Source organism: Oncorhynchus tshawytscha, linkage group LG15 (genome assembly GCF_018296145.1).
Source record: "Oncorhynchus tshawytscha isolate Ot180627B linkage group LG15, Otsh_v2.0, whole genome shotgun sequence".
Taxonomy (NCBI): domain Eukaryota; kingdom Metazoa; phylum Chordata; class Actinopteri; order Salmoniformes; family Salmonidae; genus Oncorhynchus; species Oncorhynchus tshawytscha.
In genome coordinates, this window is record NC_056443.1 from 39,125,352 (window position 1) to 39,144,598 (window position 19,247).

Genomic DNA, 19,247 nt, shown 5'->3' on the forward strand with positions numbered 1-19,247 from the left:
GAGGAGTACAGGAGGATGAGAGGAGGAGAGGAGTACAGGAGGATGAGAGGAGGAGAGGAGAACAGGAGGTGGAGAGGAGTACAGGAGGATGAGAGGAGGAGAGGAGTACAGGAGGATGAGAGGAGGAGAGGAGAACAGGAGGATGAGAGGAGGAGAGGAGAACAGGGGGAGGAGAGGAGGAGAGGAGAACAGGAGGATGAGATGAGGAGAGGAGGAGGAGAGGAGAACAGGGGGAGGAGAGGAGGAGAGGAGAACAGGAGGAGGAGAGGAGGAGAGGAGGAGGAGAGGAGAACAGGGGGAGGAGAGGAGGAGGAGAGGAGAACAGGAGGAGGAGAGGAGGAGAGGAGGAGTGACAGAGGCATACAGCTGGATGGGGTGATGAGCGACCCCAGTGGAGGGAGGGAGACAGAGAATAAAGGGAGGAGTACAGGAGGATGAGAGGAGTACAGGAGGATGAGAGGAGGAGGAGAGGAGAACAGGAGGAGGAGAGAAGAACAGGAGGAGAGGAGAACAGGAGGAGGAGAACAGGAGGAGGAGAGGAGGAGAACAGGAGGAGTGACAGGCATACAGCTGGATGGGGTGATGAGCGACCCCAGTGGAGGGAGGGAGACAGAGAATAAAGGGAGGAGTACAGGAGGAGGAGAGGAGAACAGGAGGAAGAGAGGAGGAGGAGAACAGGAGGAGGAGAGGAGGAGAGGAGGAGTGACAGAGGCATACAGCTGGATGGGGTGATGAGCGACCCCAGTGGAGGGAGGGAGACAGAGAATAAAGGGAGGAGTACAGGAGGATGAGAGGAGTACAGGAGGATGAGAGGAGGAGGAGAGGAGAACAGGAGGAGGAGAGAAGAACAGGAGGAGGAGAGGAGAACAGGAGGAGGAGAACAGGAGGAGGAGAGGAGGAGAACAGGAGGAGTGACAGGCATACAGCTGGATGGGGTGATGAGCGACCCCAGTGGAGGGAGGGAGACAGAGAATAAAGGGAGGAGTACAGGAGGAGGAGAGGAGAACAGGAGGAAGAGAGGAGGAGGAGAACAGGAGGAGGAGAGGAGGAGGAGAGGAGAGGAGAACAGGAGGAGGAGAGGAGGAGGAGAACAGGAGGAGGAGAGGAGGGACAAGCATACAGCTGGATGGGGTGATGAGCGACCCCAGTGGAGGGAGGGAGACAGAGAATAAAGGGAGGAGTACAGGAGGATGAGAGGACTACAGGAGGATGAGAGGAGGAGGAGAGGAGAACAGGAGGAGGAGAGGAGGAGTGACAGGCATACAGCTGGATGGGGTGATGAGCGACCCCAGTGGAGGGAGGGAGACAGAGAATAAAGGGAGGAGTACAGGAGGATGAGAGGAGTACAGGAGGATGAGAGGAGGAGGAGAGGAGAACAGGAGGAGGAGAGGAGGAGAGGAGGAGTGACAGGCATACAGCTGGATGGGGTGATGAGCGACCCCAGTGGAGGGAGGGAGACAGAGAATAAAGGGAGGAGTACAGGAGGATGAGAGGAGTACAGGAGGAGGAGAGGAGAACAGGAGGAGGAGAGGAGGAGGAGAACAGGAGGAGGAGAGGAGGAGAGGAGGAGTGACAGGCATACAGCTGGATGGGGTGATGAGCGACCCCAGTGGAGGGAGGGAGACAGAGAATAAAGGGAGGAGTACAGGAGGATGAGAGGAGGAGGAGAGGAGAACAGGAGGAGGAGAGGAGGAGAGGAGGAGTGACAGGCATACAGCTGGATGGGGTGATGAGCGACCCCAGTGGAGGGAGGGAGACAGAGAATAAAGGGAGGAGTACAGGAGGATGAGAGGAGGAGGAGAGGAGAACAGGAGGAGGAGAGAAGAACAGGAGGAGGAGAGGAGAACAGGAGGAGGAGAGGAGGAGAGGAGGAGTGACAGGCATACAGCTGGATGGGGTGATGAGCGACCCCAGTGGAGGGAGGGAGACAGAGAATAAAGGGAGGAGGGCAGACAGGCTGCTCTCTCTTCTCCATCAGTCATCGCTCTCTCCTGTGGCGGATGGCAGGATGAAGGAGGGGTAAAAGAGGAGTTAGGTGGTAAGCCCTCTCCTCTCTAACTCCTTAGTCTGTTTCAACTCTTTAATCCTGTAAGGAGGGAAGTGGTGGAGAGAGAGAAAGGGGGAGAAAGAGGAAGTGGAGAGAGAGAGAGAGAGAGAGAGAGAGAGAGAGAGAAAAAAATTCAGTAACATTAAAAAGTGACTAGATTCTGATTTCTCTCTGATATCACTCATATCACTGTGACATCGCTGTGAGGTCACTGACCGGTGTCGGCATCGTCGTAGGAATCTCATGATCTTCCTAGCGGCCTGGTCCTGCTTCTTAGTCAGGAAGGAACCCCTGAAGGTACAGAAAGACACGAGGAAAAATAAACATTAAATATAAAACATTTCTCTGTTAACCTGGACATCTTAAACTACAAACTATGAATATAGTCAGGGCTGGACATTTTAAACTATAAACACAGTGTTTTATAATCCCAAGTGGGCTGGACAGTTTAAATGATGAACTAAGCCCTTCGTACCAATAGGGAACCACCTTTTTGCCTTGTTAATGGTTAAGATACTGGTTTCCGAGCCGGTACCACCTACTTCAGTTTTGGATTGTGTGATCCGGACCCTCTGGGTCCCTGTTTGAGGCGTTCATACTCCTTATAGCTGCGGTAGTACTGTTGGATCAGAACCGCAGCCCGTCTAGACTGCTGGAATTTCTTCTGCTCATAGTAACTACGGAACTTAGACTGGATCAGTATCGCTGCCTGAGTCATCCTTTTATACAGAGCATACTGACAGAGGAGAGGAGAGGAGAGGGAGCAAGAGAGAGGGAGGGAGGGAGGGAGGGAGGGAGGGAGGGAGGGAGGGAGGGAGGGAGGGAGGGAGGGAGGGAGGGAGGGAGGGAGGGAGGGAGGGAGGGAGGGAAGAGGAGCGGGAGATAGAGAGACAGGGGGAGAGAGGAGAGGGAGAGAGGAGAGGGAGAGAGGAGAGGAGAGGGAGAGAGGAGAGGAGCGGGAGATAGAGAGACAGGGGGAGAGAGGAGAGGGAGAGAGGAGAGGAGAGGGAAGGAGGGAGAGAGGGGTAGGGGAGGAGAGGGGTTGAAGAAAAGGAGGGAGGGAGGGAGGGAGGGAGGGAGGGAGGGAGGGAGGGAGGGAGGGAGGGAGGGAGGGAGGGAGGGGGAGGGAGGGAGGGAGGGAGGGAGGGAGGGAGGGAGGGAGGGAGGGAGAAAGGAGAGGAGATAGAGGGACAGGTGGGGAGAGAGGAGAGGGAGAGAGGAGAGGAGAGGAGAGGGAAGGAGGGAGGGGAGGGGGTTGAAGAAAAGGGGAGGGAGAGAGGAGAGGAGCGGGAGATAGAGGGACAGGGGGAGAGAGGAGAGGGAGAGAGGAGAGGAGAGGGAGAGAGGAGAGGGAAGGAGGGAGGGGAGGGGGGAGGGGTTGAAGAAAAGGGGAGGGAGAGAGAAGAGGAGCGGGAGATAGAGGGACAGGGGGGAGAGAGGAGAGGGAGAGAGGAGAGGAGAGGGGGAGGGGAGGAGAGGGGTTGAAGAAAAGGGGAGGGAGAGTTACACATCTTCTTGAACACATATAAACATACATATAAGGACACAGCACACACTCCTCTTTCACTCCAGCCTAAAGCACATACCCACACAGGTTCCACACGCCAAATGCAGAGACACAATCTAGACAAAGCCTTTCGTGAATGACAGTAGAGACAATCAGAGGTTAGACACGTTACCTTCAGAGCTATCCATGTTAGCTAGCATGATAATATCAGAGAGAGAGAGAGAGATGGAGGGATGGAGAGAGGGAAGGAGGCATGGAGAAAGAGAGATATGGTAGATGAGAGGACAAAGAGAGAGGACTATTAGTGTTGTTGACACACACAGCATGTCACAACTACATGCAGCAGGACAGCGACAGCGACTCTGCCTCCTCTCCAGTCAGAGGACAGGGGTTAGAGATCAGGCAAACCTCTGGGGTTTGGAGGTAAAGAAGTGTGTGCTGGGTAAAGGGGCGTGTCTCTACCTGCTTGTACTTCCTGTAGCATCGTTGGATGACGGCTGCTGCCATGTCCTGCTGTTCCTTCAACCTCCGACCCTGGACAGAGAGAATAAGATCAGCATTTAGGAGGGAGGGAGAGAGCATATGATCAGCTTCAGGTTAGGTCACCAGGGAACACTGTTAGGCCCCCAGGGAACACTGTTAGCTCCCCACTGTTAGGTCCCCCAGGGAACACTGTTAGCTCCCCACTGTTAGGTCCCCCAGGGAACACTGTTAGGTCCCCAGGGAACACTGTTAGGTCCCCCAGGGAACACTGTTAGGTCCCCCAGGGAACATTGTTAGGTCCCCAGGGAACACTGTTAGGTCCCCACTGTAAGGTCCCCAGGGAACACTGTTAGCTCCCCACTGTAAGGTCCCCAGGGAACACTGTTAGGTCCCCACTGTAAGGTCCCCCAGGGAACACTGTTAGGTCCCCACTGTAAGGTCCCCCAGGGAACACTGTTAGGTCCCCCAGGGAACACTGTTAGCTCCCCACTGTTAGGTCCCCCAGGGAACACTGTTAGGTCCCCAGGGAACACTGTTAGGTCCCCAGGGAACAGTGTTAGGTCCCCCACTGTTAGGTCCTCCAGGGAACACTGTTAGGTCCCCACTGTTAGGTCCCCACTGTTCGGTCCCCCAGGGAACACTGTTAGGTCCCCCAGGGAACACTGTTAGGTCCTCCAGGGAACACTGTTAGGTCCCCCAGGGAACACTGTTAGGTCCTCCAGGGAACACTGTTAGGTCCCCCAGGGAACACTGTTAGCTCCCCACTGTTAGGTCCCCCAGGAAACACTGTTAGCTCCCCAGAGAACATTGTTAGGTCCCCCAGGGAACACTGTTAGGTCCCCCAGGGAACACTGTAAGGTCCCCCAGGGAACACTGTTAGGTCCCCCAGGGAACACTGTTAGGTCCCCCAGGGAACACTGTTAGGTCCCCCAGGGAACACTGTTAGCTCCCCACTGTTAGGTCCCCCAGGAAACACTGTTAGTTCCCCAGGGAACACTGTTAGTTCCCCAGGGAACACTGTTAGGTCCCCCAGGGAACACTGTTAGGTCCCCCAGGGAACACTGTTAGGTCCCCCAGGGAACACTGTTAGCTCCCCACTGTTAGGTCCCCCAGGAAACACTGTTAGTTCCCCAGGGAACACTGTTAGGTCCCCCAGGGAACACTGTCAGGTCCTCCACTGTTAGGTCCCCAGGGAACACTGTTAGATCCCCAGGGAACACTATTAGGTCCCCCACTGTTAGGTCCCCAGGGAACACTGCTAGGTCCCCCAGGGAACACTGTTAGGTCCCCCAGGGAACACTGTTAGCTCCCCACTGTTAGGTCCCCCAGGGAACACTGTTACGTCCCCAGGGAACACTGTTAGGTCCCCACTGTTAGATCCTCCAGGGAACACTGTTAGCTCCCCACTGTTAGGTCCCCCAGGGAACAGTGTTAGGTCCCCCACTGTTAGGTCCTCCAGGGAACACTGTTAGGTCCCCCACTGTTAGGTCCCCCAGGAAACACTGTTAGGTCCCCCACTGTTAGGTCCCCCAGGAAACAATGTTAGCTCCCCAGGGAACACTGTTAGGTCCCCAGGAAACACTGTTAGCTCCCCAGGGAACATTATTAGGTCCCCCAGGGAACACTGTTAGGTTCCCAGGGAACACTGTTAGCTCCCCACTGTTAGGTCCCCACTGTTAGGACCCCCAGGGAACACTGTTAGGTCCCCACTGTTAAGTCAGAAAGAGAACAGAGAGAGAGAACAGAGACAGAAAACAGAGAGCGAGAACAGAGAGAGAGAACAGAGAGAGAACAGAGAGAGAGAACAGAGAGAGAGAACAGAGAGAACAGAGAGAGAACAGAGACAGAAAACAGAGAGAGAGAACAGAGAGAGAACAGAGAGAGAGAACAGAGAGACAGAACAGAGACAGAAAACAGAGAGAGAGAACAGAGAGAGAGAACAGAGACGATGCACAATCGAGAGCATCCTGGCGGGCTGTATCACCGCCTGGTATGGCAACTGCACCGCCCTCAACCGTAAGGCTCTCCAGAGGGTAGTGAGGTCTGCACAACGCATCACCGGGGGCAAACTACCTGCCCTCCAGGACACCTACACCACCCGATGCTACAGGATGGCCATAAAGATCATCAAGGACATCAACCACCGAGCCACTGCCTGTTCACCCCGCTGCCATCCAGAAGGCGAGGTCAGTACAGGTGCATCAAAGCTGGGACCGAGAGACTGAAAAACAGCTTCTATCTCAAGGCCATCAGACTGTTAAACAGCCACCACTAACATTGAGTGGCTACTGCCAACACACTGTCAATGACACTGACTCTACTCCAGCCACTTTAATCATGGGAATTGATGGGAAATGATGTAAATATATCACTAGCCACTTTAAACAATGCTACCTTATATAATGTTACTTACCCTACATTGTTCATCTCATATGCATACGTTGATACTGTACTCTATATCATCGACTGCATCCTTATGTAATACATGTATCACTAGCCACTTTAACTATGCCACTTGGTTTACATACATCTCATATGTATATACTGTACTCGATATCATCTACTGTATCTTGCCTATGCTGCTCTGTACCATCACTCATTCATATATCCTTATGTACATATTCTTTATCCCCTTACACTGTGTATGACAGTAGTTTTTGGAATTGTTAGTTAGATTACTTGCTCGTTATTACTGCATTGTCGGAACTAGAAGCACAAGCATTTCGCTACACTCGCATTAACATCTGCTAACCATGTGTATGTGACAAATAAAAAATTTGATTTGATTGATTTGAGACAGAAAACAGAGAGAGAGAGAACAGAGACAGAAAACAGAGAGAGAACAGAGATAGAACAGAGAGAGAGAACAGAGAGAGAGAACAGAGAGAGAGAACAGAGAGAGAACAGAAACAGAAAACAGAGAGAGAGAACAGAGAGAGAGAACAGAGAGACAGAACAGAGAGACAGAACAGAGAGATAGAACAGAGACAGAAAACAGAGAGAGAGAACAGAGAGAGAACAGAGAGAGAGAACAGAGACAGAAAACAGAGAGACAGAAAACAGAGAGAGAGTACAGAGAGAGAGAACAGAGAGAGAACAGAGAGAGAGAACAGAAACAGAAAACAGAGAGAGAACAGAGAGAGAACAGAGACAGAAAACAGAGAGAGAACAGAGAGGGAACAGAGAGAGAGAACAGAAACAGAAAACAGAGAGAGAACAGAGAGAGAACAGAGAGAGAGAACAGAGAGAGAGAACAGAGAGAGAACAGAGAGAGAACAGAGACAGAAAACAGAGAGAGAACAGAGAGAGAACAGAGGGAGAGAACAGAGACAGAAAACAGAGACAGAAAACAGAGAGAGAGAACAGAGAGAACAGAGACAGTGAACAGAGAGAGAGAACAGAGAGAGAACAGAGAGAGAGAACAGAGAGAGAACAGAGACAGAAAACAGAGAGAGAACAGAGAGAGAACAGAGACAGAAAACAGAGAGAGAACAGAGAGAGAACAGAGACAGAAAACAGAGAGAGAACAGAGAGAGAACAGAGGGAGAGAACAGAGAGAGAAAACAGAGAGAGAGAACAGAGAGAGAGAACAGAGAGAGAGAACAGAGAGAGAAAACAGAGAGAGAGTACAGAGAGAGAGAACAGAGAGAGAACCGAGAGAGAACAGAGAGAGAGAACAGAGAGAGAACAGAGAGAGAGAACAGAAACAGAAAACAGAGAGATCAGAGAGAAAAGAGAGAGAAAACAGAGAGGGAACAGAGAGAGAGAACAGAGAGACAGAACAGAGAGAGAACAGAGAACAGAGAGAGAACAGAGACAGAAAACAGAGAGAGAACAGAGAGAGAACAGAGACAGAAAACAGAGAGAGAGAACAGAGACAGAGAACAGAGAGAGAGAGCAGAGCGAGAGAACAGAGAGATAGAACAGAGAGAGAGAACAGAGAGAGAACCGAGAGAGAGAACAAAGACAGAAAACAGAGAGAGAGAGAACAGAGAGACAGAACAGAGAGAGAACAGAGAGAGGGAACAGAGAGAGAGAACTGACCGAGAACAGAGAGAACAGAGAGAGAGAACTGAAAGAGAGAACAGAGAGACAGAACAGAGAGAGAAAACAGAGACAGAAAACATAGAGAGAGAACAGAGAAAACAGAGACAGAAAACACAGAGAGAGAACAGAGAGAACAGAGAGAGAACAGAGAGAGAGAACAGAGACAGAAAACGGAGAGAGAACAGAGAGAGAACAGAGACAGAAAACAGAGAGAGAGAACAGAGACAGAGAACAGAGAGAGAGAACAGAGACAGAGAACAGAGAGAGAACAGAGAGAGAAAACAGAGACAGAAAACAGAGAGAGAGAGAACAGAGACAGAGAACAGAGAGAGAACAGAGAGAGAGAACAGAGAGAACAGAGAGAGAACAGAGAGAGAACAGAGAGAGAGAACAGAGACAGAAAACGGAGAGAGAGAGAACAGAGAGAGAGAACAGAGAGAGAACAGAGAGAGAGAACAGAGAGAGAGAACTGACCGAGAACAGAGAGAACAGAGAGAGAGAACCGAAAGAGAGAACAGAGAGACAGAACAGAGAGAGAAAACAGAGACAGAAAACATAGAGAGAGAACAGAGAGAACAGAGACAGAGACAGAAAACGGAGAGAGAACAGAGAGAGAACACAGAAAGAGAACAGAGAGAACAGAGAGAGAACAGAGAGAGAGAACAGAGACAGAAAACGGAGAGAGAACAGAGAGAGAACAGAGACAGAAAACAGAGAGAGAGAACAGAGAGAGAGAACAGAGAGAGAGAACAGAGACAGAAAACAGAGAGAGAACAGAGAGAGAAAACAGAGACAGAAAACAGAGAGAGAGAACAGAGAGAGAAAACAGAGACAGAGAACAGAGAGAGAGAACAGAGAGAGAAAACAGAGAGAGAACAGAGAGAGAGAACAGAGAGAGAACAGAGACAGAAAACAGAGAGAGAACAGAGAGAGAGAACAGAGAGAGAGAACAGAGACAGAAAACAGAGAGAGAGAAAACAGAGAGAGAGAACAGAGAGAGAGAACAGAGACAGAAAACAGAGAGAGAGAACAGAGAGAGAGAACAGAGAGAGAACAGAGACAGAAAACAGAGAGACAGAAAACAGAGAGAGAGTACAGAGAGAGAGAACAGAGAGAGAACCGAGAGAGAGAACAGAGAGAGAGAACAGAAACAGAAAACAGAGAGAGAACAGAGAGAGAACAGAGAGAAAAGAGAGAGAGAACAGAGAGGGAACAGAGAGAGAGAACAGAGAGACAGAACAGAGAGAGAACAGAGAGAGAACAGAGACAGAAAACAGAGAGAGAGAACAGAGAGAGAGAACAGAGACAGAAAACAGAGAGAGAGAACAGAGAGAGAGAACAGAGAGAGAACAGAGACAGAAAACAGAGAGAGAACAGAAACAGAAAACAGAGAGAGAACAGAGAGAGAGAACAGAGACAGAAAACAGAGAGAGAGAACAGAGAGAGAGAACAGAGAGAGAACAGAGACAGAAAACAGAGAGAGAGAACAGAGAGAGAGAACAGAGAGAGAGAACAGAGAGACAGAACAGAGAGAGAGAACAGAGAGAGAACAGAGAGAGAACAGAGAGAGAGAACAGAAACAGAAAACAGAGAGATCAGAGAGAAAAGAGAGAGAAAACAGAGAGGGAACAGAGAGAGAGAACAGAGAGACAGAACAGAGAGAGAACAGAGAACAGAGAGAGAACAGAGACAGAAAACAGAGCAAGCGAACAGAGAGAGAGAACAGAGCGAGAGAACAAAGAGAGAACAGAGAGAGAGAACAGAGACAGAAAACAGAGAGAGAGAACAGAGAGAGAGAACAGAGCGAGAGAACAAAGAGAGAACAGAGAGATAGAACAGAGACAGAAAACAGAGAGAGAACAGAGACAGAAAACAGAGAGAGAGAGAACAGAGACAGAGAACAGAGAGAGAACAGAGAGAGAGAACAAAGAGAGAACAGAGAGATAGAACAGAGACAGAACAGAGACAGAACAGAGAGAGAGAACTGACCGAGAACAGAGAGAACAGAGAGAGAGAACCGAAAGAGAGAACAGAGAGACAGAACAGAGAGAAAACAGAGACAGAAAACAGAGAGAGAGAACAGAGAGAACAGAGAGAGAGACAAGAGACAGAAAACGGAGAGAGAACAGAGAGAGAACAGAGACAGAAAACAGAGACAGAACAGAGAGAGAACAGAGAGAGAGAACAGAGACAGAGAACAGAGAGAGAACAGAGAGAGAACAGAGACAGAGAACAGAGACAGAGAACAGAGAGAGAGAACAGAGAGAGAGAACAGAAAGAGAGAACAGAGACAGAGAACAGAGAGAGAGAACAGAGAAACAGAGACAGAAAACAGAGACAGAAAACAGAGAGAGAACAGAGAGAGAGAACAGAGAGAGAGAACAGAGAGAGAACAGAGAGAGAGAACAGAGAGAGAACAGAGACAGAAAACAGAGAGAGAACAGAGAGAGAGAACAGAGACAGAGAACAGAGAGAGAAAACAGAGACAGAAAACAGAGAGAGAACAGAGAGAGAGAACAGAGAGAGAACAGAGAGAGAGAACAGAGAGAGAACAGAGACAGAAAACAGAGAGAGAACAGAGAGAGAACAAAGAGAGAGAACAGAGAGAGAGAACAGAGACAGAAAACAGAGAGAGAACAGAGAGAGAGAACAGAGAGAGAACAGAGAGAGAGAACAGAGAGAGAACAGAGAGAGAACAGAGAGAGAGAACAGAGAGAGAACAGAGACAGAAAACAGAGAGAGAACAGAGAGAGAACAGAGAGAGAGAACAGAGAGAGAACAGAGAGAGAGAACAGAGAGAGAGAACAGAGACAGAAAACAGAGAGAGAACAGAGAGAGAGAACAGAGAGAGAGAACAGAGAGAGAACAGATAGAGAACAGAGAGAGAACAGAGAGAGAGAACAGGGACAGAAAACAGAGAGAGAACAGAGAGAGAACAGAGAGACAGAACAGAGAGAGAACAAAGAGAGAACAAAGAGAGAGAACAGAGAGAGAACAGAGAGAGAGAACAGAGAGAGAACAGAGAGAGAGAACAGAGAGAGAGAACAGAGAGAGAACAGAGAGAGAGAACAGAGAGAGAGAACAGAGAGAGAACAGAAAGAGAGAACAGAGACAGAAAACAGAGAGAGAGAACAGAGAGAACAGAGACAGAGAACAGAGAGAGAGAGAACAGAGAGAGAAAACAGAGACAGAGAACAGAGAAAGAGAACAGAGAGAGAACAGAGAGAGAGAAAAGAGAGAGAACAGAGACAGAAAACAGAGAGAGAAAACAGAGAGAGAACAGAGAGAGAGAACAGAGAGAGAACAGAGAGAACAGAGAGAGAAAACAGAGACAGAGAACAGAGAAAGAGAACAGAGAGAGAACAGAGAGAGAGAAAAGAGAGAGAACAGAGACAGAAAACAGAGAGAGAACAAAGAGAGAGAACAGAGAGAGAGAACAGAGACAGAAAACAGAGAGAGAACAGAGAGAGAGAACAGAGAGAGAACAGATAAAGAACAGAGAGAACAGAGAGAGAGAACAGGGACAGAAAACAGAGAGAGAACAGAGAGAGAACAGAGAGACAGATCAGAGAGAGAACAGAGAGAGAACAAAGAGAGAGAACAGAGAGAGAGAAGAGAGAGAGAGAACAGAGAGAGAGAACAGAGAGACAGATTAAGTAGTTAAATCGTCTTGACGTCAGCAATACAGTGGCTGGAGAACATGAATGAATGAAGCCTGCAGAGAACATGAACCAATGTAACACAGGATGTGTCTGCGTAGCTCCTGCCTCCAGGGTTCAGGGTTTATATTGTACCTTGTATCGTCTGAAGGCGTTCTGAATGATGCGCGCAGCCTCGTACAGTTCTCTCTGCTCAGAGTCAGTCAGAGTCAGCAGAGCAAAGTCTCTCTCCATCCTCCCATTGGCCGAGGCGTTCAGGAACTCCGCCCACGCCACACTACTGGGGGGCCGCAGCCTCTGGAGGGCCAGGGTACTGAGGTGGGAGGGGGGTACACACATCTAGTAGAGACACACACACACGCGCACACACACACACACACACACACACACACACACACACACACACACACACACACACACACACACACACACACACACACACACACACACAGCTTTACATACTGTCTGTCACTGACCTGATCCACACACACACACACACAGCTTTACATACTGTCTGTCACTGACCTGATCCACACACACACACGCACAGCTTTACATACTGTCTGTCACTGACCTGATCCACACACACACACACACACACACACACACACACAGCTTGACATACTGTCTGTCACTGACCTGATCCACACACACACACACAGCTTTACATACTGTCTGTCACTGACCTGATCCACACACACACACACACACACACACACACACAGCTTGACATACTGTCTGTCACTGACCTGATCCACACACATCGCTGGTTAGATGCTGTGGAACATCTGGAGGGCCAGGGTACTGAGGTGGGGGGGGGTACACCCATCTAGTAGAGACACTCATTCAGGTATAGTGGGTGGGGGTACACACATCTAGTAGAGATACTCATTCAGGAATAGTGGGGGGGGTACACACATCTAGTAGAGACACTCATTCAGGTTTAGTGGGGGGGTACACACATCTAGTAGAGACACTCATTCAGGTATAGTGGGGGGGGTACACACATCTAGTAGAGATACTCATTCAGGTATAGTGGGGGGTACACACATCTAGTAGAGATACTCATTCAGGTATAGTGGGGGGTACACACATCTAGCAGAGACACTCATTCAGGTATAGTGGGGGGGGTACACACATCTAGCAGAGACACTCATTCAGGTATAGTGGGGGGGTACACACATCTAGCAGAGATACTCATTCAGGTATAGTGGGGGGGTACACACATCTAGCAGAGACACTCATTCAGGTATAGGGGGTACACACATCTAGTAGAGACACTCATTCAGGTATAGTGGGGGGGTACACACATCTAGCAGAGACGCTCATTCAGGTATAGTGGGGGGTACACACATCTAGTAGAGACACTCATTCAGGTATGGGGGGTACACACATCTATTTCTAAAACAGATTGGTTGGTAGATGGTATTTATGTTCTGTGGTTACTATAACAGCTGATTGGTAGATGGTATTTATGTTCTGTGGTTACTATAACAGCTGATTGGTAGATGGTATTTATGTTCTGTGGTTACTATAACAGCTGATTGGTAGATGGTATTTATGTTCTGTGGTTACTAAAAGACAGAGAGGAGTGTGTGTGTACCTGGACAGAGAGGTGTGTGTGTGTACCTGGACAGAGAGGTGTGTGTGTGTGTGTGTACCTGGACAGAAAGGTGTGTGTGTACCTGGACAGAGAGGTGTGTGTGTGTGTACCTGGACAGAAAGGTGTGTGTGTACCTGGACAGAGGTGTGTGTGTGTGTGTGTGTACCTAGACAGAGAGGAGTGTGTGTGTACCTGGACAGAGAGGAGTGTGTGTGAGTGTCCAGGTAAGTGGCCAACCAGGGCAATGTGTCGGATATCACCGTGTTGTCCCGCCTCTCTCTGAGCGGTGACTCCGCCCCCCTGGACAATTCCTCTTGTTTGATTCGCTCAGGAGTCGCCTCGATGATCTGCTCTGCTAACGTTGCCATGTCAACCTGGGGGCAAAACGAGAAAGCTATCAGGTGTGTGTGTGTGTTCCACATTCCAAAATATTACATTAGCCACTGATTGTTTTGAAACATCATTTTTTCTTGTATTTTTTGGGGGAGGGTCAGCTTTAATATTGCAGATAGATTGGAGCTTCCATCAATGTCTGCATCATTTCCGATCCCCCATATCTATATATTTAAAAAATATATATATTTTCCCCTAACCATCACTCCCCTAATTGGAGTAATATAATGGACAACAACAACTTATGTATACTACAGTGCCTCCGGAAAGTATTCACACATTCTTTCCTGTTTGGCCCTGTCTGGGGATGTCCTCGGATGGGGCCACAGTGTCTCCTGACCCCTCCTGTCTCAGCCTCCAGTATTTAAGCTGCAGTAGTTTATGTGTCGGGGGGCTGGGGTCAGTTTGTTATATCTGGAGTACCTCTCCTGTCCTATGCGGTGTCCTGTGTGAATCTAAGTGTGCGTTCTCTAATTCTCTCTTTCTCTCTCTCTCTCTCTCGGAGGACCTGAGCCCTAGGACCATGCCCCAGGACTACCTGACATGATGACTCCTTGCTGTCCCCAGTCCACCTGGCCGTGCTGCTGCTCCAGTTTCAACTGTTCTGCCTTATTATTATACGACCATGCTGGTCATTTATGAACATTTGAACATCTTGGCCATGCTCTGTTATAATCTCCACCCGGCACAGCCAGAAGAGGACTGGCCACCCCACATAGCCTGGTTCCTCTCTAGGTTTCTTCCTAGGTTTTGGCCTTTCTAGGGAGTTTTTCCTAGCCACCGTGCTTCTACACCTGCATTGCTTGCTGTTTGGGGTTTTAGGCTGGGTTTCTGTACAGCACTTTGAGATATCAGCTGATGTACGAAGGGCTATATAAATAGATTTGATTTGATTCTGTTACGTTACAGCCTTATTCTAAAATGGATAAAAATATATATATATATATATAATCAATCTACACACAATACCCCATAATGACTCGATACCCCATAATGACACAATACCCCATAATGACTCCCATAATGACTCGATACCCCATAATGACACAATACCCCATAATGACTCCCATAATGACTCAATACCGCATAATGACTCGATACCCCATAATGACTCAATACCGCATAATGACTCGATACCCCATAATGACTCAATACCGCATAATGACTCGATACCCCATAATGACTCGATACCCCATAATGACTCGATACCCCATAATGACTCAATACCCCATAATGACTCGATACCCCATAATGACTCAATACCGCATAATGACTCGATACCCCATAATGACTCGATACCTCATAATGACTCAATACCCCATAATGACTCGATACCCCATAATGACTCGATACCCCATAATGACACAATGCCCCATAATGACATAATGACTCAATACCCCATAATGACACGATACCCCATAATGACACAATACCCCATAATGACATAATGACTCGATACCCCATAATGACACAATACCCCATAATGACACAATACCCCATAATGACACAATACCCCATAATGACTCGATACCCCATAATGACACGATACCCCATAATGACATAATGGCTCAATACCCCATAATGACATAATAACTCAATACCCCATAATGACACAATACCCCATAATGACTCAATACCCCATAATGACTCGATACCCCATAATGACACAATGCCCCATAATGACATAATGACTCAATACCCCATAATGACTCGATACCCCATAATGACACAATGCCCCATAATGACATAATGACTCAATACCCCATAATGACACAATACCCCATAATGACACAATACCCCATAATGACACAATACCCCATAATGACTCAATACCCCATAATGACACGATACCCCATAATGACATAATGACTCAATACCCCATAATGACATAATGACTCAATACCCCATAATGACACAATACCCCATAATGACTCAATACCCCATAATGACACAATACCCCATAATGACTCAATACCCCATAATGACACAATACCCCATAATGACTCAATACCCCATAATGACTCGATACCCCATAATGACTCGATACCCCATAATGACTCGATACCCCATAATGACACAATACCCCATAATGACATAATGACTCAATACCCCATAATGACATAATGACTCAATACCCCATAATGACACAATACCCCATAATGACACAATACCCCATAATGACTCAATACCCCATAATGACTCAATACCCCATATTGACACAATACCTCATAATGACACACTACCCCATAATGACACAATACCCCATAATGACTCAATACCCCATAATGACACAATACCCCATAATGACTCGATACCCCACAATGACTCGATACCCCATAATGACACAATACCCCATAATGACATAATGACTCAATACCCCATAATGACATAATGACTCAATACCCCATAATGACACATTACCCCATAATGACACAATACCCCATAATGACTCAATACCCCATAATGACTCAATACCCCATAATGACACAATACCTCATAATGACACACTACCCCATAATGACACACTACCCCATAATGACACAAAATCCCATAATGACTCGATACCCCATAATGACACAATACCCCATAATAACATAATGACTCAATACCCCATAATGACATAATGACTCAATACCCCATAATGACACATTACCCCATAATGACACAATACCCCATAATGACACAATACCCCATAATGACTCAATACCCCATAATGACTCAATACCCCATAATGACACAATACCTCATAATGACACACTACCTCATAATGACACACTACCCCATAATGACACACTACCCCATAATGACACAAAATCCCATAATGACACAATACCCCATAATGACTCGATACCCCATAATGACTCAATACCGCATAATGACTCGATACCCCATAATGACTCGATACCCCATAATGACTCGATACCCCATAATGACTCAATACCCCATAATGACTCGATACCCCATAATGACTCAATACCGCATAATGACTCGATACCCCATAATGACTCGATGCCCCATAATGACTCGATACCTCATAATGACTCAATACCCCATAATGACTCGATAGCCCATAATGACCTGATACCCCATAATGACACAATGCCCCATAATGACATAATGACTCAATACCCCATAATGACTCGATACCCCATAATGACACAATACCCCATAATGACATAATGACTCGATACCCCATAATGACACAATACCCCATAATGACACAATACCCCATAATGACTCGATACCCCATAATGACACGATACCCCATAATGACTCAATACCCCATAATGACATAATGACTCAATACCCCATAATGACACAATACCCCATAATGACTCAATACCCCATAATGACTCGATACCCCATAATGACACAATGCCCCATAATGACATAATGACTCAATACCCCATAATGACACAATACCCCATAATGACTCAATACCCCATAATGACATAATGACTCAATACCCCATAATGACACAATACCCCATAATGACTCAATACCCCATAATGACACACTACCCCATAATGACACAATACCCCATAATGACTCAATACCCCATAATGACACAATACCCCATAATGACTCAATACCCCATAATGACACAATACCCCATAATGACTCAATACCCCATAATGACTCGATACCCCATAATGACTCGATACCCCATAATGACACAATACCCCATAATGACATAATGACTCAATACCCCATAATGACATAATGACTCAATACCCCATAATGACACAATACCCCATAATGACACAATACCCCATAATGACACAATACCTCATAATGACACACTACCCCATAATGACACACTACCCCATAATGACACAAAATCCCATAATGACACAATACCCCATAATGACACAATACCCCATAATGACTCAATACCCCATAATGACTCAATACCCCATAATGACACAATACCCCATAATGACACAATACCCCATAATGACACAATACCCCATAATGACACAATACCCCATAATGACACAATACCCCATAATGACACAATACCCCATAATGACACAATACCCCATAATGACACAATACCCCATAATGACACAATACCCCATAATGACACAATACCCCATAATGACAAAGGGAAAACTTAAAAAAAACACATTTTTGCAAATGTATTAACAATAAAAAAACAGAAATAACTTATTAACATCAGTATTCAGACCCTTTGTTATGAGACTTTAAATTGAGCTCAGGTACATTCTGTTTCCATTGATGATCCCTGAAATGTTTCTACAATTTGATTGGAGGCTGTGACGTAACAAAATGTGGACTTTCCGAAGGCACTGTACATTTTATGGACACAAAGTATTTTACAATAGTTATGGTTTGTTTGTTTAAAATCCCACTCTTTAGCTCTACTGAACCCCTCCCATCTATCTCTGAACACGAATCATTTCTTTTAGATTTTTCAAAAATTCTGAACCTTTCTATTCTCATAGTTTCTACAGATTGTAAATGAAAGATAAACATTCTTGCTAAAAGTATTATTATATTATTGATCGATTGACTACTTTTCCAATCACCCAGTAGTGCTATCTGTAGGGTTAGCTCCAGGTCAATGTCACCCAATAGTGCTATCTGCAGGGTTAGCTCCAGGTTAATGTCACCCAATAGTGCTATCTGCAGGGTTGGCTCCAGGTTAATGTCACCCAGTAGTGCTATCTGCAGGGTTAGCTCCAGGTTCATGTCACCCAGTAGTGCTATCTGTAGGGTTAGCTCCAGGTTAATGTCACCCAGTAGTGCTATCTGTAGGGTTAGCTCCAGCTTAATGTCACCCAGTAGTGCTATCTGCAGGGTTAGCTCCAGGTTAATGTCACCCAGTAGTGCTATCTGCAGGGTTGGCTCCAGGTTCATGTCACCCAGTAGTGCTATCTGCAGGGTTAGCTCCAGGTTAATGTCACCCAATAGTGCTATCTATAGGGTTAGCTCCAGGTTAATGTCACCCAGTAGTGCTATCTGGAGGGTTAGCTCCAGGTTCATGTCACCCAGTAGTGCTATCTGCAGGGTTAGCTCCAGGTTAATGTCACCCAATAGTGCTATCTGCAGGGTTAGCTCCAGGTTAATGTCACCCAGTAGTGCTATCTGCAGGGTTAGCTCCAGGTTAATGTCACCCAGTAGTGCTGTCTGCAGGGTTAGCTCCAGGTTAATGTCACCCAGGTGTGTTATCTGCAGGGTTAGCTCCAGGTTCATGTCACCCAGTAGTGCTATCTGCAGGGTTAGCTCCAGGTTAATGTCACCCAGTAGTGCTATTTGGAGGGTTAGCTCCAGGTTAATGTCACCCAGTAGTGCTATCTGCAGGGTTGGCTCCAGGTTAATGTCACCCAGGTGTGTTATCTGCAGGGTTAGCTCCAGGTTAATGTCACCCAGGTGTGTTATCTGCAGGGTTAGCTCCAGGTTCATGTCACCCAGTAGTGCCATCTGCAGGGTTCGCTCCAGGTTAATGTCACCCAGTAGTGCTATCTGCAGGGTTAGCTCCAG

At 47.3% G+C, this 19,247-nt stretch overlaps 1 protein-coding gene across 1 annotated transcript in view; it reads right to left on the reverse strand.

Annotated features, from left to right (window-relative positions):
* Nucleotides 1-1,944: 1,944 nt before the first annotated feature.
* Nucleotides 1,945-19,247, reverse strand: part of camta2 (calmodulin binding transcription activator 2) — a 127,749-nt gene continuing 110,446 nt past the window's right edge. Inside the window, exons 18-25 of the mRNA XM_042297829.1 lie at nt 13,539-13,720; nt 13,040-13,055; nt 11,879-12,082; nt 4,017-4,088; nt 3,727-3,747; nt 2,590-2,783; nt 2,264-2,338; nt 1,945-2,086 (exon numbers count right to left, since the gene is read on the reverse strand). Coding sequence (XP_042153763.1) covers nt 2,032-2,086; nt 2,264-2,338; nt 2,590-2,783; nt 3,727-3,747; nt 4,017-4,088; nt 11,879-12,082; nt 13,040-13,055; nt 13,539-13,720 — 819 coding nt within the window. The 3' untranslated portion in view covers nt 1,945-2,031. The remainder of the gene's footprint in view (nt 2,087-2,263; nt 2,339-2,589; nt 2,784-3,726; nt 3,748-4,016; nt 4,089-11,878; nt 12,083-13,039; nt 13,056-13,538; nt 13,721-19,247) is intronic.